At 41.3% G+C, this 26,901-nt stretch overlaps 1 protein-coding gene across 2 annotated transcripts in view; it reads left to right on the forward strand.

Moving 5' to 3' along the window:
- The first annotated feature begins 1,849 nt into the window (after positions 1–1,849).
- The window catches only part of LDLRAD4 (low density lipoprotein receptor class A domain containing 4), a 196,357-nt gene continuing 171,305 nt past the window's right edge, over positions 1,850–26,901 (forward strand). For both annotated transcript variants that reach the window (XM_082327427.1, XM_082327428.1), the window contains exon 1: positions 1,850–1,912. In XM_082327427.1, coding sequence (XP_082183553.1) covers positions 1,873–1,912 — 40 coding nt within the window. In that variant the 5' untranslated portion in view covers positions 1,850–1,872. The remainder of the gene's footprint in view (positions 1,913–26,901) is intronic.

A 26,901-nucleotide genomic window follows, 5' to 3' on the forward strand; every position in this document is an offset into this window, starting at 1 on the left:
TCAATCAATCCTGTGCTGTGTTTTGAGACAAAAACGTGCGTTCTTCAGTAATACTGGCGTAACAAAATGGGGGAAAAAAACCAGCAACATCATTAAGATAGAAAATTCGTCTTTGTTAGCAGCTAGCTTTCGTTTTAATGTGTTCTGAGGAAAATGACATTCATCAGGTGTCAGGCTCACTTGGTTTCGGTGACACACCTGAGAGGAGAGCCTTTTTTTTTTCCCCCCAAGAAAGGCCCCTAACGAAGCCCTCGAGGGCCGGCTGGCTGTGCACTAAGCAGTGCCTGCAGAGCAGAAGGTGCCCCAAGGAGCATGAGAATCTTCTCTGCCGTTCTGGACCATCTGAGATACTCAGGCTTACGCTTCAGGGTATAAGCTGGCCTCTGGACCTTGCAGGTCAGGGCAAAGGGTGAAATGGGGCTGGGGAGCAGGTGGCGTGTTATTCACACCTGCCTGCTGAGCCTGGTCTTGCACCGCTCTCCGAAGCAGCACGTGCTGGGACTGACAGTGATACTGGCACCCTCTGATATGGGCTGCTCCAGAAGATGGACCTTGGGTCCGCTCCAGCGCTGCCAGCCCTGGCTAGACTCATTAGCTGCCTGTGCCACTGAATTGGGAGGTAGTGAGCCAAGCATTATTACATGAAGGAACAGGTTCTCCTCCAAGTCCTCTTTTCTTTCTTCCTTGTTTTCAAAAATAATCTTCTCCCTAAACAGGTACCTGTCTGCTGTTCACCCCATAGAAGTAAATGTATCCTGGTTTTTAGAAGCTGGATGTGCAACAACTCTAGTTTCCAGTGAGCTGCGGATATCCATGCTATGCAGAAGTAGCAGTAGCAAGAAAAACTTAAGCACCTTTCTCTTGTATAGCCTGTGGGTGTTTTTAACCTTACCGAATGTCTGAAGACATCTGAATTGCGTCATCTGTGTTACAATTGAGATTTTAAATAGATAATCGACAGCAAGACATACAAAGGTTTTTAACCTCAGAAGACTGTTAGAACGGCATATATAGTGTCGGCAGACAGCACTCTCTTTTCCTGCTCCAGAAAAGAAGGGAAGCAGCTATACGAAATGCTAATAATCTCACTGTGGCTTTGAATAGACTAGACTGGAGAGCCTTGAGTATTTTTCCTTTTCCCTTTTAACTGCAATTTTCTTATTGTATTGCTGCCTCCATCTCTGCTAAATATGGCTTTTGAAATGTAAATCATATCATGTTCTCAGAGGTGCATATGACACCCTCAGCACTGTTCCTCTTTGCACTTCAAAGAGCTGTGTGGTCACACTTTGCATCTCAGCAAAATTGCAATATTTGCCTTCTGAAGATCTTCTTTAATGTGTACAATCAATCCCTGATAATGTGTTTTGGGTTTTTGTTCCCTGGAGTCTGTTAATTTTAGTGTTGCTACAGGTCATCAGGAAACATAATCTCTTCTTTTTTAATTTCTCAGTGAGCGTGCCTGAGGGGAGAGGAACACAAGAGAGGAGAGACAATTGAACATCACCATTGGCCGAGACCTGAAAAAATGGTGCTGGATGAACAGAGGATTAGAACTTAACTGTAAAAGGGAAGGAAAGTCTTGGCAGGCCATTTGCTTCATTTCCACATTCATCATGGCCCAAATCCTCTGGCTGGCTGGTTGATGGGACTGTCCAACGCTTCCTACTTAGGTTCAGTGCAGATCCCCCCTGCCTACGGATTGAAAGACCTGGGATCAGGTGGGAACTGGATGGTGCCAAATACGGGAATGGAAAGAGAAATGGACTCTGACAAGCTAAGATGGAAGTGACTTGACAGCTCCAAGCTCAGCAGTTGTCTCCAGTAAGGACAGGTTAAGACGGGAATCTCAAGCTTCGCTGGGAGAGCAGTATGCAGGAAGCTGGTTTTCAGGCCACAAATGCTTTCACAGGTAAGGACTTCTGTTCTGGTTCAGCTCATAGTTTTGGGATAGTTGACTGGAGTTTAGAAAATAAATTGAATAGGTCCTGGCTGTTGTTAGTGCCTTGTAGTACTTTCAGTTTAAATAATGTTTCAAAACAGTTCACTTGAGAAACAGTTCAACACTTGTATTAACAGTGAGTAACACAGTTATCTGTATTTCAGGCCCTTTGAAATGGATGGCCACAAGCCTTAGGGAAGTATCTCAGCTTTCTTTGTTGAAGTACTCATTAACAGCTTAGAAATGAGTGCCCTCCTTGGGTCTGTAAAAAACATAGTCTGTTAAGTTGCCCTTGTGATCAACACGGGAGTTTGGCGAGGGCGCAGGATGGACACGGTTTGTATCAGGAGGCTTCTCAGAAACGTGTCAGCGTTGAGCTGTATCTCGTCATCCAGAGCACACCTCTGGGCAGAACTTGCCAGGTACCTTCTCCTTGTACTCTCTCCCGCCCCGCACCGTTGATGTGCTGCAATGCTTGAGCTAGCAAAACCAGAGGGTTTAAACGGTAACGATTTCACCCGGGTCCAATGTATTTCCCTGTAGATACACTGAAAATAATGTCATGAGAAAGAGGATGCCAAGGTGGTGTGTGTCTCTGAGGAAAGCTCCCTCTAGTGTAAAGTCTGCTGGAGTTCATTCAGTGCTTTCCCTGTCTGCCCTGGTTTCTGATTTGAGAGGTGGGAGAAGCAAACGGGGATCAGAAGACCCTGCTGCTTTGTTTCCACATCTGCCGGCTGGCTGAGACCCTGTGAGAAGTGGGTAGAAAATCAGCTGGATACTCCTCTTGCTTTAGTAGGTCTAGATAATGGATTAGTACCACAGTGAAAGTGATGTGCGAGACGTTTATTTTTCCAATTTAAAATTTTTGCCTTTAGAAGTTTACTGGATTGTGGGTTTTATGTATGGGAAGATCATTTTCTGTCTCCGGCTGCTTTAGCCTGGGCTGCTTGCTGTTCTAGGAGCTCTTCCCAGGAAGGAACAGCAAAACTGTTCATTTCCCTGTGGACAGGCTCCCACTTTGTCCTTTCCCAAAGCAAATCCACCCTCAGAGGCTGGTCCCACCCTTCTGGCTGCAGTGGGGCGGCAGCTCCGTGTCCGTCTCTCTGCACCAGTATGTCAGTTTGGAGTGGTAGTGCAGTTCTGAACTGTCTCCCTTGCCTCGTGTTGCTTTGATTTACAGCATGGTTTCCATGTGTGTCAGAGATGGGTCTTGAGGGAGAGGAAACGGGAAGCTTTTCTCCACATGTGCTCCAGCGCTGATGGGAGATATGAAGTCTGGGACCACTGCAGGGCCGGCAGCACACTCCTACAGCTCCCCGCTGCTGTTCTTGTCCTGTTTGTGCACCTTCCTCCTCGCCGCTCTCTGCCAGCCCTCAGCTCATTCCCAGGAGTTTTTGCCACTCCTTTGCTCTCCACCAAAATTCCTACTGTGTGGATATCCATTCTCTTCCTTACCCGCCCTGCCTTCTGTAGCTCTCTCCTTTGCTGAAAACCTTATTACCTTTAGCACCCTTGCAATGCTGTATTATTTTCTTTTCAGCTTTACACACTTCTGCCACAGCATCTGCTGTCCCTTAGCTCCCAGAAGGTAGGGGTTGTTGGCACTGTGATCAGGGTGCTTGGGCAGTGGGGTGTCAGAAAGCTGGTAACCTTGTGACTGCTGCTGGGTGAAAGAGACCTGGCAAATAGGGCTGCATAAAATTCAAGGAGATGAAAATGGCGTCCCTGGAGGCCCAGGACAACAGTGGTGACAACCCAACAGATTCAGACTTATTCTGGAGGCTTTTAACAGTGTGAAGGTTGCTTGGTCTCTCATAAGGCATTTTTATATTCTTTTGGAGTTGCCCTCAGGTGAAGATGTTAATAAACATTTTCAAATCTTGGTAGCTGTATTAAAGACTTATTAAACATTGAGTTAAGTTGCACCGTGCGTTCTTGTAAAGAGACTTGTAAAGGAAACAGGCAGGAGACTTGTAAAGGAAACAGGTTGAAATATCATTGCTTTATATGAGGAGAGGGCAAGGACTTCTGTTTCTTCTAACTTGTATCAAATTGGTCCATATTTGCTTTTTGGAGATCTTTCTTGTTCCTTGCTAGAATCATATAATGCAGTCAGCAGTAAACAGTGGGTAGGTATATATTTCCTACAAAAATTCATTGGACTGTGTTATGCTAATTTAAGAGTTGCAATAAAAGTGTAATGGCAGGTGCATATGGTTGCTGCTCTGATCCTTGCTATACTGCTCCTTTTGTTTTATTGGAATGCCAGTTTAGCTGTAGGAGAAAACAGTAGCTGCTAGCGGCAGAGGGGGCATGACCACATGCAGAAGGGAGCTAATTTGTACAGAGAAGGCTTTGATATCTGAAACCTGTGCAGTGTCAACACTGAATCTAGCCATACTAAGTGATTGCAGCTATTGCAACAATCAGAGTAATCATTTCAATTTACAACTGAACAGAGCGCCGGCAAAAAAAGCCTGGGAGTACAATACCTCTGTGTAGCCACCTTCGGAGTATTTCATAAACCACCTTTCCACCTTGCTAATCGCTGTGACCTGGAAAGGCTTACAGTTAAGGCTAGGAGATATTTTGATCCTGTCTGTATGCTCATTTTACTGGCACAGATGTCAAAGCTGCCCTTTTTTGCACATTGCTCTTGTTCCAAAAGATGGGCTCATCCAGTCACTTTATCATGTATTACCAAACAATAGCTTATGGTTAGAGCTTTTTCACTTTACTGGCTAAATACTAATTTCAGTAGATCATGCAAGTATGATAGGTTCAGGATTACTGAATGTAGAAAAGGCAATGGAAGGGAAGTGCTCCTAGGCTTGATTAGGAAAGAGATGTCGAAGTCTATGATGGTAAAAGGCAATTTGACTGATAGCAATCATGAAAGAGCGAGCTTATCATTCTTCAGAAGATGAGAAGAGAGAACTTGAGAGTAAAAGCAATGGTATGCAAGAAAGTAGATTGCATTCAGCTCATAGAACTGATAGGTAACATTTCTTGGGCAACAAACCTAAGAAATTCAGGAAGGCTGGCAATTTCTAAAGGAACTAACTTTTTCTTTTTCAGTCACAATAAAGGATATTAAAAGCACAAATAAAAGGTGTACCAATAAAAAAGTGTAAGAAAAGACAAAATTGCATGATCTGAAAATTGAGGACTGATACAGAAAGTGGAAAATAGATACGTTACTAGCGATAAGTGTAAAAGAACATTAGAAGAATGCAAAGGCCAAGTCAGGTAGGCCAAGGCACAAACCAAAGTACAACTAATAAAGGACACAGTAACAAGGAAACATGCTATGTTCTCAGTAGTAATAAGAGGAAGAAGACTGAGTTTCTGGACTACCAGTTGAGAGGAAATGACAAAACTCATGATCCGTTGGTGCAGAGAGGACCAAGTAGTTCATGACATTTTTTGTATCATTCTTTGCCAAAAAGGGTGACCTGTAATCAGGTGCCAAGAAAAGGACTGCTGCCCTGAGAAAGGTAAGAATTCCAATCGAGCAGGAACAGAACTGATGATAAACTAATGAGATAGGATAATAGGTATTTTAGAACAAGCTGGAGCTCATTAAATTATCTCTGCAACACAGGGCGAAATAGCTGAAGCAATGTCTGAGCAATTAGTGGTTACACTGGAGAACATTTGAAGGACAGTCTAGGTTCAAAAGACGTGTGAAGGAGCAAACAGTGCACCTACATGTAAACTTTCCTAGGTCCTTCTTTTTCCCCTTTGGAGTAGATAGCTTATCTTAAATTTTTGGGAAAAAAAATTTGAATCAAATAATCAACTGATTATTTTTTTAATAAATAACCTGTAGATAATAATATAATAAATGAATTTGCATGTTTTTTTCCAGAAGGTACCTTGTCAGTGGAGCCTAATTTCCCTTAAGTAGAGAAATAGTATATCTTGATTTTGCGAAGGCTGTTCACCCTTTCATAAACAAGGTGGCAATAGGGGCTACAAGGTGGGTACACAGTTGGCTGGAAAGCTGTTCTCAGAATAATTGCTAGTGATTCATAGTCAAACTAGAAGGATATGTCAAGTGGGATTCTTCCCTGCATTGCCTGAAAATATTCAATATTTTAATTAATGACTTAGATGATAGAATCTGCATGCAAAATTTCCAGATGACACCAACCAGGGAGAGGATGTAAACCCTCTGAGCACAGGATTAGAATTCAAAATTAATGTGGTATATTGGAGAACTGATCTAAAATAAACATGATGCAGTTCATCAAGGACAAGTTCTAAATTGTGGTTGGGCAGAAATAATCAGCTGTGCAAATCAAAATGTAGAATAACTGGTGAGGCAGCAGGTCTGCAGAAAACAGATGGGCAGTTGCGAGAGTTCAGAAAATGGCTATGAATCAACAATACTATGCCATAAATGTTACGCTAGAATATATGGACAGGAGTCTGTGTGTAAAACATGCGAAATAATTTTTCCACTCTGCTTAGCATTTGTGTGGCTGCTGTCATAATTCTGTTCTGAGCAGCACTCTTTGGGCCCATTGGAACATCCAGAGAAGAGCAAAAGGAAAGGCCAGAGGTCTAGACAATGTGACCCTTGAGAATTGAAAAACGGTCTTTTTCAGACTAGACCAGTAATTCTCAGACTTTCTAAAGATGTTTTTCCTAGGTTCCCACAAAGCAGTGGGGACTTGTGCGAGGGCATGTGCCTGATGCACTGAGCTACGTGGCAAGATGTGGCCGTGATACAGCGGTGCTTTGGTGTGATGCTCAGAAGGACCACCTCGCTTGCACACTTCTTAGCTGCCATGAAGTACTGCACCTTCTGCCTTAGCCACTCTCAGTGCTGTGCCAGTGCTAGGGTAACAGTGGTGGGGATCCTGGACAGCCAAGGTCTATTTTTTAAATTAGCTACTTTCTTCACCAGTGTGTGTTTTGAGTGCTGGTTTAGGAGAACAGTGTGATTCTGAAATTAGCTCTCTGTCATTGGGGAGTGTGTGGCACAGGGACATCCAGGATGATCAAAGGATAAGGGGAACACTATAGGATGGATGGGGAATCAGTGAGTGTATGAAGCCTCCTGACCTTGCAAGGTCAGCTTAGGTCCATCAGGATTTTATTAGCTCCGTCTCAGCACAAGCTCTGTCAGACCTGGGCTGACTCAGAGGCATTCCTGCCCTGTGACCCTCAGCACTGCTATGAGGATTATTAGCTCTGGCACTATGGAAACCAGAATAAATAGTAAGAGGTTGCTCTGTGCAGTGGGCCCCTGCCCTTCAGTCTAGCACTGACTTTCCCTGTCACCTTCTGATCCCATTCTGTCATAGCTTCATATCTTCTCCCTCACACCTTTCCCTGTGGAAGTGATGGCACCCTCAAATCTTTGCATAATCCCTTGCAGCCTTATGTCTCAAGGTCATTGTCGCCGAAGCTTGACCTTGGGCCATATCCAGCGAGGCCAAGTTACTCCCAAGGAGCAGCTCCTCAGCTTGGCTGATACTCCCCCAGGCCCTGCTTTAGCAGAGAAACTGAACTCATATGTTAGGAGATTGTCATGCTCATAGGAACGCAGCTTGGTGGAACTTGTCCAGTCCCCACCTCTGCTCTGTATCCTCCTGGCACTCAAGGCTTCTTTTGCATTTCTTGTCCTGTTTCACACTTTCCCAGCCTCTCTCCACCTCTTCCCCATCAGTGCCCAAATCCCCTCTCTCTGTACTGAGGCTCTTCCATCCCTCCCCGTTTGTACATCTGGTCTCACTTCTCTTCCAGATTTCCTACCCTTCTGGTAATCTTCCTGATTATCACTGCTTTCCTTCACCTTCTTTTGTTTCCTGACCTCTCCCATTTCCAGACCAACTGACTACAACTTAATTCCAGGTTGTCTAAAAGCTTCTTCCCCTCTTTTCTAGACTCAACCCTTCCTCTCCTCGTCTGCCCTTCTCTGGGGTGAGTACCTTTCCCCACCTCACATCTCTTCCACAGTGACTTCTGCTGGTTTATGTGGGACCTTTCTTTGCAGGAAGGTGATCTGAGAGCCTGCCGCTCAGTTTGGCTTCTTTCCCCGCATCTTGTTTTGCTTAACTGCTGGTGGTTTGGGTGGAGGTGTCTCTGGCATGGGGGTGGTAGTTCCAGAATGGGGAGGCTCCTGGAGGGGATTACATGGGAGACCAGATAAATTGCTCCAGCAGATTGCATATGACCCAGTTGGCCATTATTCATTTAGAGAATGGAAGAGTGAGGGAAAGATGTGATAACCATTTAAAAGTATATGGAAATTTCATGTAAAGAGGAAGGTAATAGAAACTGTTTTCCAGTTCTGCTGGGGATAGAGCACGAAGGAACAGACAAGCTTACTGTGGTGGGGAGACTGAGGTTAGACATTAGGAAAATCTTTCTAATGGTAAGGATAGTCAAGAACTGCAGCCGATTGCCTAGGGAGGTTGCAAAGTCTCCATCACTGAAGGTTTTTAAGAACAAGTTAGACAAATATCTGTCAGGAGTGGTTTATGTATAGTTGATCTTGCCCTGGGGCAGGGGAATGGACTTCATGAGAGCACTTCCAGCCTTACTTTTCTGTGATTCTATTATTGCTGGTTCCCTGGATAATAAATGTACATTTTTTAAGTTAGTAACCCACCTGCGCTACTCTGTCTTCTCAGTGTTTAAATAGATTCTGTTGAGCTCTTGGAATAAGTGATAAAGGATAGATTAATAGTCTTGCATGTTTAAAGTCTTGACTCTCTTTTTGCTGGAGTATTGCTCCATTGCATTCCTTCTAGCCTGGCCGCCTTCTTTAAACATCTTATTTTTGATGACATATGTTTCTATGCCTGTGCAACTTGTATAGAAGTATTTTAATGTTACAGAAATACTGCATCCATTCTTCTGTTTCACAGTATGCAAGTATTTTAAGAAAAGCTTTTACCACTCTTGGATAGTAAGCATATTTAAAAGGTAATTATTAAGAATAATAAAAAATAGGGCAAAGCCAAAGCAACTGTATTTTGAGGTTGTTTTCTTTTTTATGAATAAAACTGTGTGTGATTTACTTAGCATCAAATATATAAGTGGTGTATCTGCTGCTGAAGGTAGCCTTCTTCCTCGGAATTATAATTGAGGCTCAATGTAAAACAGCAAAACAGGTTTGAAATGTCTTCTAATAAGTATAGTATGTAATTAATAGTAAAAGCAGTTGAAAACTCATTTATGCATTAACTCAGGTCTCCCGCATTGCTGCTGTCATTATTTGCATGATTTTCAATGACAGATAAACATTTAATTTAAAAAATACAACTTGAATATGTAGCAGAGGATTCTCATCCCCCTCTGTTCCAGTTTTGTTTTCATCTGCCTCTTAAAGCTAGTCTGGCCTTCCTAAAATCTGTGCAATTTTCTTAACAAATGCATTCTTATTTTATGAATCTTCAAGGTTACTATGTCACCCACAGACAACTCTTACTGTCTCTTAGTTCTTGGGAGAAACAGATTGCTTTTTGCAATGCCCCTTACTCAGCACATAGATAGTAACAGATCACATTCCATTGTATTCCCTTAGATATTTTATTTAGAGTGTGCAATTTTTTGAGTACAGATAGTATTCTCAGCAAAAATACATGGAAGAAGATACAACCTCACTCTCTTAAGAGTTTGCTGTCTAAATATGTTACACTCAGTAAGTAGCATTTGGTGAAACTGTTTCAAGTATAGTAATGCATAGCCTGGAAGTCTCCTCTTCAGGGTTAAATGCTTTAATAGAATTACAGGAGAGTGAGAAGCTGTGAAAATCAATTCGCGAGCGGAGGTGCCATGTGAGAGCGATAGCTTTTGGTCGCAACCCAGTTCTTCTGTTGTCCTTAAGATCAGTGATTAGAACAGTGATGCTTTTTGCTTTAGGTCACTCTTCAAATCTGGGAGGTCACCTTTTAAGTTTTGTTCCCAAACTTTGTGTAGGTGAAACGTTGTTTTCTTCTTTCTTTCCTTTCACCTCAGGAAAACAGATAGTTCTCTTCAAACATCTGGCTGAAGGACTATTTAATCTGTAACTGGACAGATACTGCCTTTGCTAATTGAACTGTGGCAGTCCTTATGCAAGTAGAGGGGCATTTCACACAGGCCAAGGATTTAATATTTTAAATGCTTCTCCTTTCAAATTTTTGTTTAACTGGGGTAGAAGACCTCCTTGCCTGTTTGCTTGTTTCAGTGAGGTACTACATCCTTTTCCACTGGCTCAGGGGAAGAATGGGAGAATTTGGGTGGCAGTCACTTCCAGAAGATGGCCTTGCTGTGTGAAGCCACCTGGAGCTCAGTGAATGTGGAGGCACAGAAAGGCAGAAAAGAAGCCAAGAGGACTCCGGAGGAAATGTCGTGGTGTGGTGTCCTGTGAAACACCTTGAGAGACTTTGGACTCAGAAAAGGATCCTCCACAGACCTGGCATTCAGTCCCCTGATATTGCAGGCTACTGCATCACGTAACACCATTCATACTAAGCTCCATCCTAAAATTATTACTCCAATCTGGAAAGATTTTCCTTCGATTTTTAATTTTAAATTAAATTTTCTTTTCTTTTCATTGAGTTAATTTAAATTCCATTTAAAAGTCCTTTAATTTTCAGTTTAGGTGTAGTCTTGGCTATATGTGCCAAGTCCACTTGTTCTCGTGACAGTTAGTTGAGAGCCCAAATGAAAGGCCGTTGAATTGTGCAGGCCAGGGCAAAAGATGGTCCAAATTTACAGAAACGTCATGGCCAATGCTATTATTAAAATTATTTTATGAAGTAGTGCATTGCTGGGAATAGCAAACTTCTCCTTCCCAAAGTCATTGGGGGGAATGTTCTGGCCTGTTCATGGAGAATGTTGAACCTGGATCCTCACCTTTGATAAGCATTTTTAGTAGATGATATTCAGCTGTAGCGTTACCATTTGCAAAGCCAATGGTTCTTTGGAAATGCCCATCTGCCATTTCTCATTTCTTAATAGTACATGTCACGCTGCCTTCGCATGATACAACTTAATCGGCCAAATGGCCGGTTCCAGACTGAATATGACAATAAATTTAGCTGTAAATACGCTACATTTCAGTGTTTAATCATAATAAAAAGGCAGACTTTTGAATGGACAAAATGAATGCGTAGTCCCTCAAGTAAAACCCAGGACAAAAAAAAGAGTGAAAATTGATTGTTAAATTGGCAGTGTATGTTTTCTGTTAATTCTTTCTAATTAATTAGGTAGCTTTTTTTTTTTTTTTTGAGAGAAGAGGTAGGTTATGACTTTCAGGCTATGCTCGTGGCTGGCTGAGGGTGTTCTCACTGCTGAAAAGGCCTTTTGCATTCTGAAGGCAACAGTCTTGCTGGTGGTGCTTCAGACAGAAAACAAGCTGTTGAAGGTGGCCAGAAATCCCGCGCAGGGACACGCACTTCTTTCTAACAAACCAACCCGTTGCATGCCTTTGGGCACGACATAACCTGTGTGGGAGGAGGAGGTCGGGCGGCCCCCCAGCAGCGGCCAGGCGCCGTCCTTCAGGGGAGCCCTGGCAGGGCCGAGCCAGTGGCGGGAGTGGCTGCGTGAGACAAGCTGGAAATGTGCTTTATTACACACTGGAAAGTGCTAAAAGAGGAAGCCTAAAACCCAAATCAATGCAAAGCTACTGAAGCGCTTGACTGCACCATTTTGGAAGCTGAGGATGTACAGTGGTGGAGTGGAAACATGAGCGATATTAGCCAAAACCTAATTTTATTCATGTAAAAATGATGCAGGATGTTCCCATGCACTCAGCTCCAGGCAGTGGTGTTTTGAGTGAACGGTGTGAGGTGAAGTTTTGGTCTAATGTTTTGCTGCTTGGTAATGTCAAGCAGGCCATTTGACTTGATATTCTATCAATTTTCTTTTACCATAAAATAAATAGTATGAATTAATGTTATGTTTCTTTGTTGTATATGGTAGCAATGCCTTTACAAATCAGAACTTGCAGTTTAGGTAAACAGAGAAGTGAAAATATCTGACCTTGCAGGATAAATGTGGTGGTGAAAAAGACTAGAAGTAATTGAGGAGAAGCTGATACCGTGTATACAGAGTTAACTGTTACATTTACTTCTTTGATATTTGCACCCTTTTACTTTTTAGGAAAAGAGGCCAGGATGCATGGGGATCAATTTACTTGTCAGGCCTTTTTTTGTTGCTGTTTGGTTTGGTTTTTGTTCAGAGCAAAGCCTCTTATGGGTGGTCACAGTCCTTCCTCTGAGCCTTTCTACAAATGGCTGTATTGACTACATCTCCCAGCCCAGGGTTTGGCTTTCCTCACAGAACCACTTCATTATGGAGCAATATGGATCCACCCAAGGATCCAGCCCACGCTGTGCCTCTCCCAGGTTTTTTCCCCTGGGACTGCCCAGCCCCTGCTCCAAACCCTTTTTTGAGGGATGCTCCCACCCTCTTTAATTTCTACTCAGCCCTCAGCAACAGTGAATAAGCAAAATGTTCGGTTTCTAGTAGGATCGTGACTTGCTAATAGGGTGTAGCCTTCAAGCCCTGCCAGCCTCTTACAGACACCCAAAGGTACTCTTTTCCCTGGAAGAGAATATGACGCAATACTGTGATATATCTGTAATAGCACTGCTGCTTTCTGAGATCCATCATTTCCAAAGCTGTGCTCGTGTAGGGCTAGGAAACTGCTCATTTCTTTACCAAGGGGGCTTCGAGCAGGTGGGCTTTGGCAGTATCTGGAGCCCAGAAACTTGGCTTTTGATATCAAAACAAAATTGCTCTGTATCATATTCGAGTCCTTTCCTGTAGTCACCCCGCTATGATTTGACTAGAAAACCTACCCAGTAGTTCGGGCAGCTGAATCCCTAAGCTTTCTTTGAAAACTATCAAGATGTATTTCCCAGGGGTTTAAGCGGATGCATCTGTGTGCGGGTGGCAAGCGGGGGCACTCTGCCTGCTCTTCACGACCACTGGTCCGTTTCCACGCTCTCTTGTGCCAGGCTTAACAATCTGTTAATGGCAAAGAACAGATTGAGCAGTATGTCTTTCATACATTGTGGGTTTTGATTTTATTTCTTAAAATTTTCTGTCCTATTGTGGGCTCTTTGTGTTCTTAGCTTTCTCGCTTGCTTCACTAGAAAGTCACTCCCTTCTGATCTAAGGGCAAGATTAGAGGAAGGTTTGTTTGAGAAGTGAGGAGTTAACAAAGAGGATTTTTCATGATGAAAACACCCAGAAAGAACCCTACTCTACAGCCAGCATCTAAGCAGCATCTTCAATCCATGCCTCTGAGGATAAGCTCGTTTCTGTTGTTAGCGGGTAAAATAGCTTCATTCAATGCCATTTGATTGCTGACGGTGCTACATGCCTAATGTTGTAGGAGTACATATGCTGAGGTGGTGGGAGGAGGACCTGGGACAAGGTACTGGCTTCAGAAAAGCCTGGAAGACTTGCTGGGATATGAATTGTTCAAGAATCGTCTGTTTATCCTGGAGGCTTAGACTATACAAACCAGTAATTTATACTGGCTGAAGATGGATTCACAGCCTGGCTGCGTGCTCAGTCGGTCCTTGATTTAAACGAAAAAATTGGAGTTTGTGCGTGAGTCTCCCTTTTTCCCCATTCTGAGCTTTATTATACTTGATTTGTTTATCGCAAAAGAAATACTTTCAAGATAATATCTGCTTCCAGTTGCGCAGAGCGAGAATTTGAAGAGACACATTCTCTCTGCCACGAGAATGCAAGAGTAAATTCAGAAAAACTTCACTGTTCTTAACTCAGGATGTAGGTGGCATCCATGAACTAAAATGGCTTTTTTTTTCCTGTAGAGATCATAACTTTTGTGTCCAAACCAGTGCTGTTCACAGAAATTGTTGGAGAGTTTCTGTGTAATGAAAGGAATAGGGGTAAGCTCCAACAATAAAGGCAACAAGTATGGTTCTTGAACATGTTTTTATTCAGTGCCTTCTCTAGTGTATGCATGGAAAAAGTGACATGGCATTGACTTAGTGGCTTTTGTACAATCTCTCAAGTATGTTACTGTTTTAAAACCATATTATTCTACTTTTTGATATAAACAAGTTAATGTTCTCTCAGGCATATGACTCCTGCTCGTAGTGATCAGTGTTGCACCAAAGAACCTTCAACTGTGATGAGGACCCTGCTGTGCCAAAACACAAACCTGTGAAGGTCAGCCCCTTTTAAAATCTCAACATCTAAAAAAAGCAAGATAGAAGCAGAAAGAAAAAGTACTGCTGTCCTCCATTTACAGATACACAGCTAAGGCACAGATGAAATACTTACGTGGAGTGAGCTAGAAAGCTTGGCAGACATGAGAACTGAAGCTACAGCCTCTGAATCTGAACCCAGTATGAAGGGTGAGATGATAACCACAAGTACTAAAATACTTATTTTTATCTCCAAGTCAGCAGTATACCTACTGCACTATTTTCTCATATTTCCTCTGTTGTATCTTTATTCTCTTTACTTGCTGCCATGAGGAGAAGAACATAAGTCAGTAGGATTTCTTGTGGAAACTGGAGGCTTGCTTTATGCCAGCATTGCTGGAAAGAATTTCTCTGCAGAAGAGTTACAGCTGCTCATAAAATATGTGACACAAACAACCCTTCTAATCTGCAAGTATTAATTGTGCATTGGGAAGAAGGGGGTGCTGGGATACAAGACTGCTTGAAGGGTATGGGATATTACTTAAGGGCTTAAAAAAAATCTGTCATTGAATTGCCAACTAGAGAGTAGGATTATTGAAATTTATGGGAACAAAATTTAGTGAGATGAATACAAATAAAGCTGTCCATGTTAGCTTCACTTCTTTTTCAAGGATCTTTAAATGCAAAATATGGTGTTCATTAATGTAATGCAAGCAGGCTCATTGCTTTGTTGCTTTATACATGTATGGATCAGACTTATGTGGTGTCTTAAGATGTATTTTGAAGAGCCTCAGAAAGGTCTGTTCTTTATGTAACTTGCTTTCCGTGAAGGAAAAAAGGCAAGTTTTGTGGAAATCATATTTCATACTACAACTAGTGGTCTGTTTGGAAAGCAAACAAACAAGATACCAAAACCCACAAGTATTCAGGCATATGAGCCCTTCACCTCCAGGAAATCTTTAAATAAGCATTCAAGATTCTTCAGTTTGCTAAGGGCCATCTTCTGCTACATAAGCAAAACAGCATTAAAACCAGTCATGGACAGCCAGTGGGAAGAAAATTCTCATGCAAGTGAAATTGGCTGTTGCTGTATTAGCATTTTGCTTTCAATAAGTATTGTGATTGTGAATGAAATCCCCCAGTTGCCCCCATTCATGGCACTGTGGTTCAGCTCACAAGACAGCTTTGTTGCTACCAGAGTAGCTGGTACTTGCTAACAGAAGACTAGAGAAGGTGAAGTTGCTTTTTTTCCAGCTATTTGGTACCTGTAATCTAACAAAGAGGCAATGGGATGCTGGATGTGTTAATGAGAGAAATAAGGAAAGAGAAGTGAGACCTAGGGACAATATCTAAAATTGAGGTGGACTTGCAGAATTTCACCCTGAAAGAAGTACGTGCTTGAACCTGCCACCTGGAAAGAGTGTTCATGGAGAGGTGGAAGAAAGACGTCGAAGCCTGAGGTGTGATGGTTGCGGAAGGTAAAGATGAAGATAAAATGAGATGTGCATACAGTGGTTAACGTGATTCTCTTAACAGCAATTGCTGTCATTACAATCACAATGAAGTTCTGCCAACACTGGGTTAGAAAAAGCTTTAAATACTTGTACAGGGAACAAACTCTGGAAATCTTATCCTTAAACTGACAGCCTTGAAACAGTTTCAACTGGGAAAGAGCTATACTCATTTTTGAGAAGAGCATTGTAAGTCTAGTGTGCTGATTCTTAGTTTTTCTGTTTTTAAATATAGGGCCACTGTCTAAAAGTTAGATAAATGTGAGACTGTGTAGACCTTACATGATGCCAAGAAATGAGTTCCCAGATATTTATAAATAAACTCTTGGTGCACTCCCATTTTCCTTCCTCTTGTCTTTGCTATTATGCCATGCATTTGCCCCCGGGCTTTCTGTACTTTTTTATATAGATGCTAGTAGTAACTCTCGTTTTCTGAATTTTATTCTTGAAGAAAATAGATCAATTATACAGTGTAATGCTGGTTACGTTACAGCTAATAGCTGTAACTGTTAACCTCACATGTTCTTTTTACCTCTGTGGCAATAATGAATCATTAAATTGGGTGGAGAAGTAATCCTTGAGATATAAAAGTAGAAGTCATTTAACAAAAGTGTTCCAAAGTGATAACCTTAAAAATTCTTTTATCGATTAACGTTGTGTAAAATGTCAATATCTTATGACTGTTACAAGGTTTAAAAAGTGCAACTTAAACTGTGAGAATAATGTATAGCATATTTGTGTACCCTGCTGCAGCAGGCATGCTTTTATTGTACTTGAATCTTTCAAGATTATTATTTGGAAATTAGAAATTAAGGAACAAGGTAGTCTTTGTATAAATGGTCCAAGAGATCCCATTTTAATAACACTTGAACAGTTGTTAAGAACACTTAGTTTTGCTAAATGCACCTACCAGAAGAGACAAAATTGAATAATATGTCCAGTTCATTTAGAAAGGAGTATTTCAAGTCTTGTAATGTTAAAAAGAATCAGATATGCCTTTAGTACAAGGGGAAGATACATTGCTGCTCTGGTCCACTATGAAAATAAATGTATGTATTTCCTCACCACTGTGCAGATGTTCTGATGTGGCAATGATATTCTTACCTGCCGCTGTTATCTTTGTTGATTACGAATGACTAAATCATTCAGTGTGAAGTGAGACAATAACCCTCTCCTTCCCTTTCCTGTCTCTGTTGCTTTCAGTTTGTTCTGCAGCTTTGTTGAAAGTAATGCTGTTTGGTTTTTTTCTTCTGTCACGTTTTACAACAGCAGTAGACTCCACAAGAAGTTACAGGGGTTATGATATCTGCATTAGATTTCCATATTCTGAACGGGTAATAATCAGTTAAGTTTAGCTGTCAGAGTTTGTATATTAGGAAGAGTTAATGAGAACTTAAACTGCATCCTTAAAATAGCAAATAGTTTTATATTAGAATAAGATATTTAAAAAGAACAAGAATTGAAGGAACAAAGGCTAAAATAAAGCTGATCGGAAAAGCTATGATGATTATCAGACTGAAGATGTGACATAGCTTTGTTTTGCTGTTCTCAGTAGTAATAGCACTTAGTTGCCTTGTCTCAGGGTGATTTCCCTGGGAAAAAAGATTTTTTTTCCTGGTTTTTACTTCCTATGACAATGTAGTTGAAATTTGGAATGGTTACTTTCTTAATGGCTCTGCATCTACTCCTCACCTACAGCTGTAGGTGTCATGAAGAGTAAATTACGTATGATTGAGAGGTCAGATATTGATATTAGCAGGTGCGTGGCTGCATAGTGTATCAAATGTAATGTTTATCCTTAGATTTATTCTGCTGGACTTTATTGTTAGATATTTGGAGATTCAGTTTCCCCATAATGACTTATGCTGACATTGGAAGGCATTGCATCTCTGATGATCTCACGGGTACCCTTGTTACTGAGCAAAGCTGTTCTGTTTGCTGTGAAAGATGTCATGTTGAGCTATACATCCCTGTATTAGTAATTTCTACAAGGCAGAAATTAGAGGGGGTGGTAGTTTCTTTTATTAGACCATCTGATCTAGTTGGAGAAAACAGACAAGCTGTGTGCATTGCAACTCCTTCTTCGGGTCTTTGAAAAAGACCCTGAATGACAGGTCTGCGTGCTCCAAATGTTGCCTGTTTTTTCCACTTGTATCTGTTGATCAATTAAAAGATAACTTGCCTCTTTATAAAGCTTGCCTTGATTAAACTGCCATGTCTGCAATAAACCAGAACTTTGTAATCTCAGCCTTTGCCATTCAGACACATAGACACATACCCTTATTTTCTTTGAACTGCCTGAGTTAAAGTTACTTTCAGCGATTTCACTTTGTGCTGAGGTCTCCCTTCACATTTTCTCACTCTGGGTATAGCCAGAAGGGCTGACTCTTCTACCTAAGCTCAAATCAAGTTGTGCTAAAAACCCGATGAAGCAGTTGAGCCTGCGATTTGCTTTGCAGTTTATGTTGATCCCATCCCCTGAGACTTCACTACAGACCTTATTGGTAGCCAAAGTATTTATTTTGTGGCCTGTCATATGTGATTCAAACAATCTATTTAAAGCTTGGTTTCATGCTGCTCAGTCAAATCACCTTGGCTTCAGGGGCACACCATACAGCTTTGCATCCTTGTGAGGGGAATTTTCCTAAAGCAGGTAAGTCACTTTCTTCTTTGTGGCATTTGCGGTTTTCTGTCAGTTTGAATGTACCTCCTTCCTCCTGATCCCCCGCTCCTCTCAGAGCTTTGCCTACGCTCCACTAGTAACTTTGCCATGGGAACCTTTTTGGGACCAACAGCAGTGCACACGATGGATTCAATAGGCAGAAGAGAAGTACCGATCTCCTCACAGCTGCCCTGTGTATGCCACCTTTCGCACCTCTTTCTGATGACCGATCCAAAAGAGAAGAGCCTTTCAGTAAGACTCACCACCTCCTCTCAGGGGTTGTGGTCCAGCTGGTAGCTTGAGAACCTGGCGGTATGGCTTTCTGCCTCTTCCCCATGGAGAGGGGAGCAGCGGTCAAACACGAGGCTTTACTGGAAACTGCAATGTCCCCTCTTGCTCCAGCTAACAGCCTAAAAGACTGGCTTCTGCTGGCTCCGATGGTCCTGCCAAGACTTGACCAAGCTGACTGTAGCGGTTTCTGTAGAAGAGCTATGCTAAGGAGTGAGTGATTGGAAGATATCCCTTCTACCAGTGTATGGACTGCTGTGTGTGTTTTGAGTTACAACACGGTGTGAAGAAGATGATTTTTTTTTTTTTTTTTTTTTTTTTAGATGACTGTTTCTGTTCCTGCAGGAGAGGTGATCATGCATAAGCGGCCTTATTACAAAATCAGGATTCATATTTGTTAGCTGTAGTTAGAAACTTTCTGTCATCAGACTGTCTAAAGGGGCTCTGCTTATGCCGTTTAACACTTGCCCTTGTGTGGTAGCAAAGTATGCAAGTATTTGTGATTCAAATGTGTGTAAAGTGATGAACAGAAATGTGGTAGAAAATTTATCATTACCAATCAGGAGCAGAAATAGGTTGGGGATCTTGAAATCCTGGATTTCCTGGGCTTTAACATCATGTGTTACTCTCTCATTTATTCTATTTTTATAAAAAATACATGGAGAACTTGCAAGAGCCATCACGTAAGGGTTGTGGTTCTTCTTTGGTTCGTTGGTTTTTTTGCAACTACTTAAGCACATTTTGAGCTTAAAATTCTCCCACTGTTGCTCCATAAAACTGTAAGTTTTTCTAAGAAAGGAAGTTTTAATACCAAACCAGCATTTTTTTTGTTCCTGTAGTAACTTTTTTCTTTTAGTATTAAACTAGTAACCTGGAAGCGTGGAAAAATTACTGAAACAAGAGTTTTAAGATAAGCACATGGTAAATTTCACATTTCATAAGGAAGGAAATACCTATGAAAAACTTACAAATATCAGTTAGAAGGAAGATGTGTCTAAGGTGCAAAGTGCAGATAGGCTGAGAACTTCTACAAACTTCTGAGTAACTTAAAGTTTATGTTTCAGTGTTATTTTTCCATCTAATGATTTATTACATTGCCAAATAATGTTGCTAATACCAATGACAGACCTTTCATCAATTATTACAATGTTTGGTTTTCATGCTGAGTGCAATGGAACCAGTTTCTATATGACATTTGTATATAATATGCATTATTTTTATCATGTTGTCCAAAAAGCAGCTATGGCAATTCAACAGTTCAGGCACAAAATCTTCTGACTTTTCCCTTTTCATTATGTTTGGTAGTAATTTTTGTGTGTTTGTGATTCCTTAAAAAATAGCTGTGAATTTTTGAAGCTTGAATTAGTTTTAATCCTAGAAGACCAGTGTCTGTTGGCTGTCCGTGGTAAAAAGGAAGGTGAAACATATACATGAAGCTCATTTTCAGAAGCTAACTGGTTTTTGCCAGCAAAATGATGACCTTATCAATATTAGTTTAGTCTGAAAACTTGTGTACCGTAGGGGGTTTTCTGCATGCTGAGAGAAAGTAGGAAAATCACTGGGTGCAAGACGGAGTGGAAGCTGACACGCCAATAAGGCTGTCTCCTTTTGCCCCCGCAGGTAATGTTGCATGCATCAGGACTTTGCTTACTGCAGAAGGTGTTCTCCTTCAGTATTAAATCTGCCAGCTCAGTAAATCTCAGACATGCTTAATTATCCTTTTCATTTTTCTGGAATAGGGGAACTGGGAGAGGCACCTGGATCCGTCATGTGCTGCAAACTCTTCTCGATCAGCATTGGGTGCTGCTTGCTCACTTGGAGTTGGGGAGCATCAGTTGGCGTAGGGCTGGCATGCAGTCGCAGACGCGCCTGGTCCCTGTTTTGCGGTGTAGGCCTACGTCCTATTGAAAGCCTTGTTATGGCCCTATTACAGTCCTATTGACACTGGGCTGTTGAGAGACATATTATCATAACTCCGTTAGCAACTGAAGACACAATGTCAAATGAAAGTATATTTGAGCCCTTGACCCATTGGTACTAGTGGCTGAACTGCTGTTAAAATAAAATGACTGTTCAGGTTTTAATAGCAATTTAAGTCAAGAGTTACTGGTCTCTGTTCACTTGTAGGTCCCCTTAAAATTATCCTTCCCTAAGATACTGGGGACTAGAATAATAAACCAAAGGCGATCTGTAGCTAGATTCAGTTGTCTGCTAATTGTGCTTTTATTCCTCTTCAGAACCTTTCTCAGGGTGCTGGGGGCTCAGCATATTCATCGTGATGGCTGCAGCAGAAGTCTCAGAGCAGTTCTTTCAAACCTTCACACCTTTCTCATAAATTAGTAATTTAACAACGCAATTATTTGTTTTCCTTCTGAACTATCCCAGAGCCATCATGAAATGATGACTGTCTCGAATAGGCCCAATTTCGTGGCCTCCAGGGCAGAGAGGTGACAGGGTCATGGACAATTGACATAGACTGTGATGCACAATATTTTAGACAGAGCTCATGGCAGCTTTCCATCCTTATGATGCCTCACATACCCTGCTAGTATTCTTTTCCTTCATGCAGAGATAAAGCATTTTCATTTATCTGACTACTTTAATTTGAAATAGTTGGGGAAGATGTCATCGGGGACAAAGACATCCTTGTGTATTGGTGCAAGAAATTTATAATCATTTTTGCCTCCTCGTTGAAATCCTGATCCTTGCAGTCTTGCACTGACTTCGTGGAGTATAGACATTGGATCCTGAATAGTGAAAGATATAGGAAGAATATGGACTAGTCTTCTAGGAGAATATTGCCCAGAGTTTCTTCTTTAGGTGCTGTATCTGTGTCAGGAAATGAAAGATAAACAAGGTAAAGCTCCCCTAGCCAGCACAGCAGTGCTGGTTATATACTGACATAATTGGTCTTCGTAGATGGTTGAAAAGAGACACTTGGAACCACATCTGAACAAAAAAGTGACTTTTCATGCAAGATGAGGCATGGAAGTGTTTGGTTTTACTTTTTCTTTGATAGGGATAAATGTTTGGACTAAATGGAAGTGAGCAAGAGCGTTATATCTCAGCTGATAGCTGTCTGAGTGGCACAGTTGAAACACTGGCCAGTTTCCATTGAGAAAATTTGTACAGATAACAGAAATGAATTAATAGTTGATGAGATTTAAAAAACCTAATGGAACTAGAAAATTACCAAAATTGTTAATCAGTAGAGGTTCTCCTCAACACTAAGACACATGATAATGTTACTCAATTTGCTAGTACCTTCCTTCTTACAGTCGTCACAAGCTTTACATACCTGGATCATTTCACAGTGGCAGTAGTGGCATTATTTTTATTATTACTATTATCATCATCATCCCAGCTCTAGATATGCTCTGAAAAGCCAAGTAGCTTGCCCAGCATCATATAGACTGGGGGAGAACTGCATCTAAGAAAATAATTGTCATCTTTTTGTTTCAAGAGCTTAGAAAATCTTCTGTGGCTTTTCAGGAAGAAAAATGTCTGGAACTATTATTCAAGACAGCATAATAGTTTTTCCCCTTGGATCTTCTGGCACACAACCTTACGCATTCCCTTCACGCTGGTCCATGTTGGGAGAGCATCCGTACTTTACAAGACTAAGTCTCTCATACTTTGCAAGTGTAGTAGTGCAGAACTGCAGGCTGCTCCCTCTTACAGCAACCAGTACAGCCCGCAAATGTCTTTTCTCCTGAACATTATATGAAAATAATTGAGGCCAGTCCTCTTGTTTGGCCTGCTGATTTTGTATGCAGACATCAAGTATTAAAAAGGAAGCTGGAAAATTGTAGTACAGTCTGGCAGGAATATTCCATGTGTGCTTGGAATGTGCTTTTTCGCCCTGCGTTGCCTCATGCACATCATACATTATGTAATATATTGTTGATATAGGGATTCAAAATCAGAAGATACTCTGTTTAAAATAAAAAATCTGTTTCCTATTTACCTGCGGGAATTTTCATATAAAATAAGCCAATACTTTTGTGATGGTTCTGCACTGAGATTTTGAACTCTACATTGTCCTATTTAAGGAGTATGAAATAATTCACAGGCTGAGTGCTTTGTGAAGGAATCTCAGGGTCAATACCTCTACATCTTAGGCCAGACTTTGCTGCAAACCTTGGCCTACAATGCCTATGCTTTGAATTTGCTGTTAGATATATTCATGTGACAGTATATGTCTCTCTATATAATGGTATGAATCAAAGGTGAACTTTATAAGGAAAGAATATGGAAAGATTGGAGTTTTCTTTGATATTATTTCTTTGTGAGGTATTTGCCTGTATGTTGTAAAGAAAGAAACTATTTTGAAAGAAAAAAAAACTGGTATGATTCTTTTACTAATCAGGTTATGCTTTCCTTGTTTTGCACTTGATATGTGGCTTGAGAGAGAAAAAAATTTGGAAGATGCTTGCTGAAATCTTTATGCAAAAGGCAAGATGTAGGCTGCTGATTGCTAGGCATTTGATATAAATAAGCTTTAAGTGAAATAAATATGTGAAGCCCCATTAAAGTTGAAGATCTGATCTAGAGAGTTTTGAAGTGATTTGAGGAGTAGTCCTCTCTCATCTCAGTTGCTTAGGTACTTGTAATATTTCTTTACTTTTTCTCTCCATGGGATAAGAGAGAGAGAATGAAATACTTAATGTTTTAAAAAATAAGAAGGGGCAAAACATTCCTCTCTTCTTTTCATGTTCCTTTTATATCTTCCTCTATCTGTATATATACATAGTATCTCTCCACAATCTTAGTCTATGTAGATGACCTTTAGTGTCAAAGAAAAAGAGCGAGCAAGATGTTTAAAATACACGTTTAGGAGTTGAATTTAGTGAAGTGGAGTTATCATTAAAATACGTGTGATTCCCCCCAAAACATCAAAAATGAGACAGACCCAGTGAACATCAGTGTATTATTAGAAAGGCGCCTAGCCTGCTGTATCCATTGCCCATTTCTTTGATGCTTATAATTTTAATGCTGGTTTTGTAGACAGTCTTAAGTATGTGAATTCTTCACATCTTTGATGTCCTCAAATAGAAATTTTTTTTTACCTGAGTTTTGTCTGATGTAATTACACTTCTAAAAAGCTGCAGGATGGTGATTCTCTGAAGGACCCTAGTCTATTTGGAAATTAAAAATAGAATTAATTTTTTCCTTCAGTTATTCCTTTGTGAGTGTCTCTCTAATACCCGGCATTTTTAAATGTTTTCCCTAATGTAGTAATTTAAGTGTTGCAAAGAACAGCGCTTCCCTAGAAATCACCATGGAAATCAAAAAGTGATGATTTAGTGTCCTGAGAAATAATGTTGAGGAAGAGAACAACACTGCATCCATCTAATCTGGCAATAGCAGCTCTGCCACAACTTTGCCCTCCCAGAAGAGTAAGCAGATGCTTTGCTGTATCATATCACGTGAATGTTGATGGTTTAGTCAGAAGACAATATAATTTTTCCTTTATTAATGATATTCTTAATGTGTGCTTGTAGAATAAGATTTTTTTCATTCCGTATCTTAAGCTTTGACAAAAATAAAACCGAGTGTGTGAGGTCATGTTTGGAAATCTAGAAAATGTGTTTAAACCAAAACGGTGTTCTTCTCTCTCAAATGTGCTACCATTTAAGCAACCGTTTGGCAACTGCAATATATTCTGAAGACCACAAGTTCTTACTGTTATACACGCATATCTGTTTAAACACGTTCATCTCTTTTAACCGGTTAATCCCATTGTGAAGCCTCTTACAACTGCATACTGTGTACCAATAAGCATCAGAAGGTGCGTTTTTTGTTTAAAATCGGTAACCTCCTCAAAAACCCTTACACATAGGTCTTTTAAGGAAATTTTGCTTACATTTCATATAACCCTGATCTGTTATGAAAGGGGCTTCCTACCCTTTTGAATGACCTTTTATCAGGGTGTATAGTCCTGCCATCGTTGCTTCTGTCTTCTGTCTCTTAGGTAGTAGAGCACATTAAATAGTTTGCTATCAACTCAAATACAGAATTACTGCATGAAGTGTAAAAAGACATATTTCAATATTATTTCCTCACTGTTATTAATGATAACTTCTCTAGCTAGTTTGTTCCTAATCCACTGTAACACAAAGTACAAAGGCCTTGTGCAAGCCGAGGCTGAAGTACTTCAGGTGAACGCTTTTTGATACACATTGCAAAGAACAGGCGGTGTTTGCACACTGGAAGCCGCATCTCAGCTGAGACCTTACAAACAACAGGTTTGATGCACAAACTTATGAAAATGTACTAACGTGTTCCCAGTGTTCATTTAGTTGTAGCCTTCATTATGTATTGGTAAATAGCTGAGAGCTTAATTGGGCTAAGAAAAAATCAGGGAGCCCTATGTTACACTACTGTAGAGTTTCAGTGTGTGCAAGGTTGCTCTTTACCTTACCTTGGTAGCTCTTGAACTTCCTTTTCCTTTCTTGAGGATGCGTGATCATTCTTTTTATATTCATCTGTCTGAACGCAGTGCCTGCAAATCATAAAATGATCATAAAATAATCTGCAGCCTGGATTTTGGAATGATCACTCTCTGAAGAAGTATTTTTTGTATGTTAGTATAACATTCAATAGTAACACATTTTATGTTCTAAAGAAATATTTCCTAATTTTCCTTAGTGTCTTAACATAATTTTTTAAGCTGAAGGACCCTAAGTTAGAGGGATGTGATGGAACACAGGGAAGCTCTAACATATTTTGTTCCTTTGTTTTTGCTTGCAGATTAGCAGCGTACTGTATTAGCTGGCTTTTTTGCTTTACTACGAGCTCCCTATTTGAAGTCTTCTGAGGAGAGACCAGTGCTATGAAACTGACCTCGGTTTAATTATGTTGGCTTATAAAAACACAAAAAATTATCACCGTCTCTGAACAGATTAGTAATAATGAGCTGGTACAATATGACAAACTACCTCGCCCACAGTTAAAACAGAATTAGCTGCTCTTGAGTTTGCAGTGCTCTGGTTGTTTATTCTCTTTCATGGCTGGTAAGGTTTTGGGTGGTTCTCTGTGTTCAGCACATCACTTGTGTAATTTTTAACATGATTTAACTTGTCATCGATACACTGATAACTTGAGCTGTAACCGGAGATTCGCCCTAGCCCATCTCTTTTCCCCACCCAAAAAATTCTGTAGGGCTTCTGACAGATATACAGTGGCAGATTAAAATTAGATGGCTGAAATGGTTATCGCTATCGGCCGCCTACCCTGTCTCTCTGACAGACGTTGCTATCTCAAGGCTGGCATGGCTGATCTGCATGTCAACCACGCTAGTTTCCAGTCCAGCATATTAAGATAAACCACAGACAGAAATAATGTCCAGAAGAGCCGTAGGCTTGAGGTAATGGGTCAGGATTTTGGGGTGTGGTTTGGAGATCAGATGCTGCTTGGCTCTCAAACGCGATGCGCATTTTGGCAGTAAAGTCAGCTTCATCCATCAGCGGTCCGCCAAGCCCAGGTCACACGTGTACACACGTGCGTGGCAGGTGGGCATTCCTCAGGTGTGCTGGTACAGCGGGCACCAGGTCTGCAGTGTAAACTAGACCGTGCTCCTTTTGCAAAACTGTGTTCAGGAAGAGGCAAGGATGGTTGACTTCTCAAAGCCAGCTGTGCCAGCAGGGTGCCAGGCTGTGCAGCTCCACCCAAGCCAGATGTGCAGATGTCAGCTGTGAAGACAAGCCCTTACCCTCACACCTGGGTGCCCTGGCACCATCCTTCCTCCCTCGGCGCCCTGCTCCAGTCCCTTCCCTCCTCACCACCCTGCTGCTTAGTCAGCGGTGCGGTTCTCGGGCCCAGGGGACCGCCTGATTAAAACGGACCTGCTGAAAACCTCCTTAGTTTCTCTGTCTCCTTCCAGAGGAGCAGCCGCACGTAGACGGGAACCACAGCCGATGGCGGAGGAAGGCTGTGCCTCCCCCCCCCGCGTTGGGCAGCAGTGCCAGCCCAAAGCGTTTGGTTATGGGGACGCAGCACTCCAGCTCGTTTAGGTTGGTTCTCGCATGCAGTGTAGTCATGGCCTGAGCTTGTGAACTAGAGGGTCTGTTCATATACAAGTTTTGCATCATGTCAGGCTTGTGCCTATTTATTAGGTACTTTTTCACTTAAACACACAGCGTATCTGCAAAGTTGGATGTGTTTGGGGGAAGGAAAGCTGTTTGCTTTGGTTTTCTGTGCCGTAAAGTTTCCCAACATACTGCGTGGTGCATGGATAGACTCGGCGCCGTCCAGCATCGTGTTAATTGTATGCTCACGTTCACAACCAGAAAGGTACTGTCCTAAATGCACTGTTACTTTTTAAATGATACAGTTTCAACAACAGAAAGATTTATATGGTAG

The sequence above is a fragment of the Platalea leucorodia genome (genome assembly GCF_965183815.1).
Source record: "Platalea leucorodia genome assembly, chromosome: 1".
Lineage (NCBI taxonomy): Eukaryota > Metazoa > Chordata > Aves > Pelecaniformes > Threskiornithidae > Platalea > Platalea leucorodia.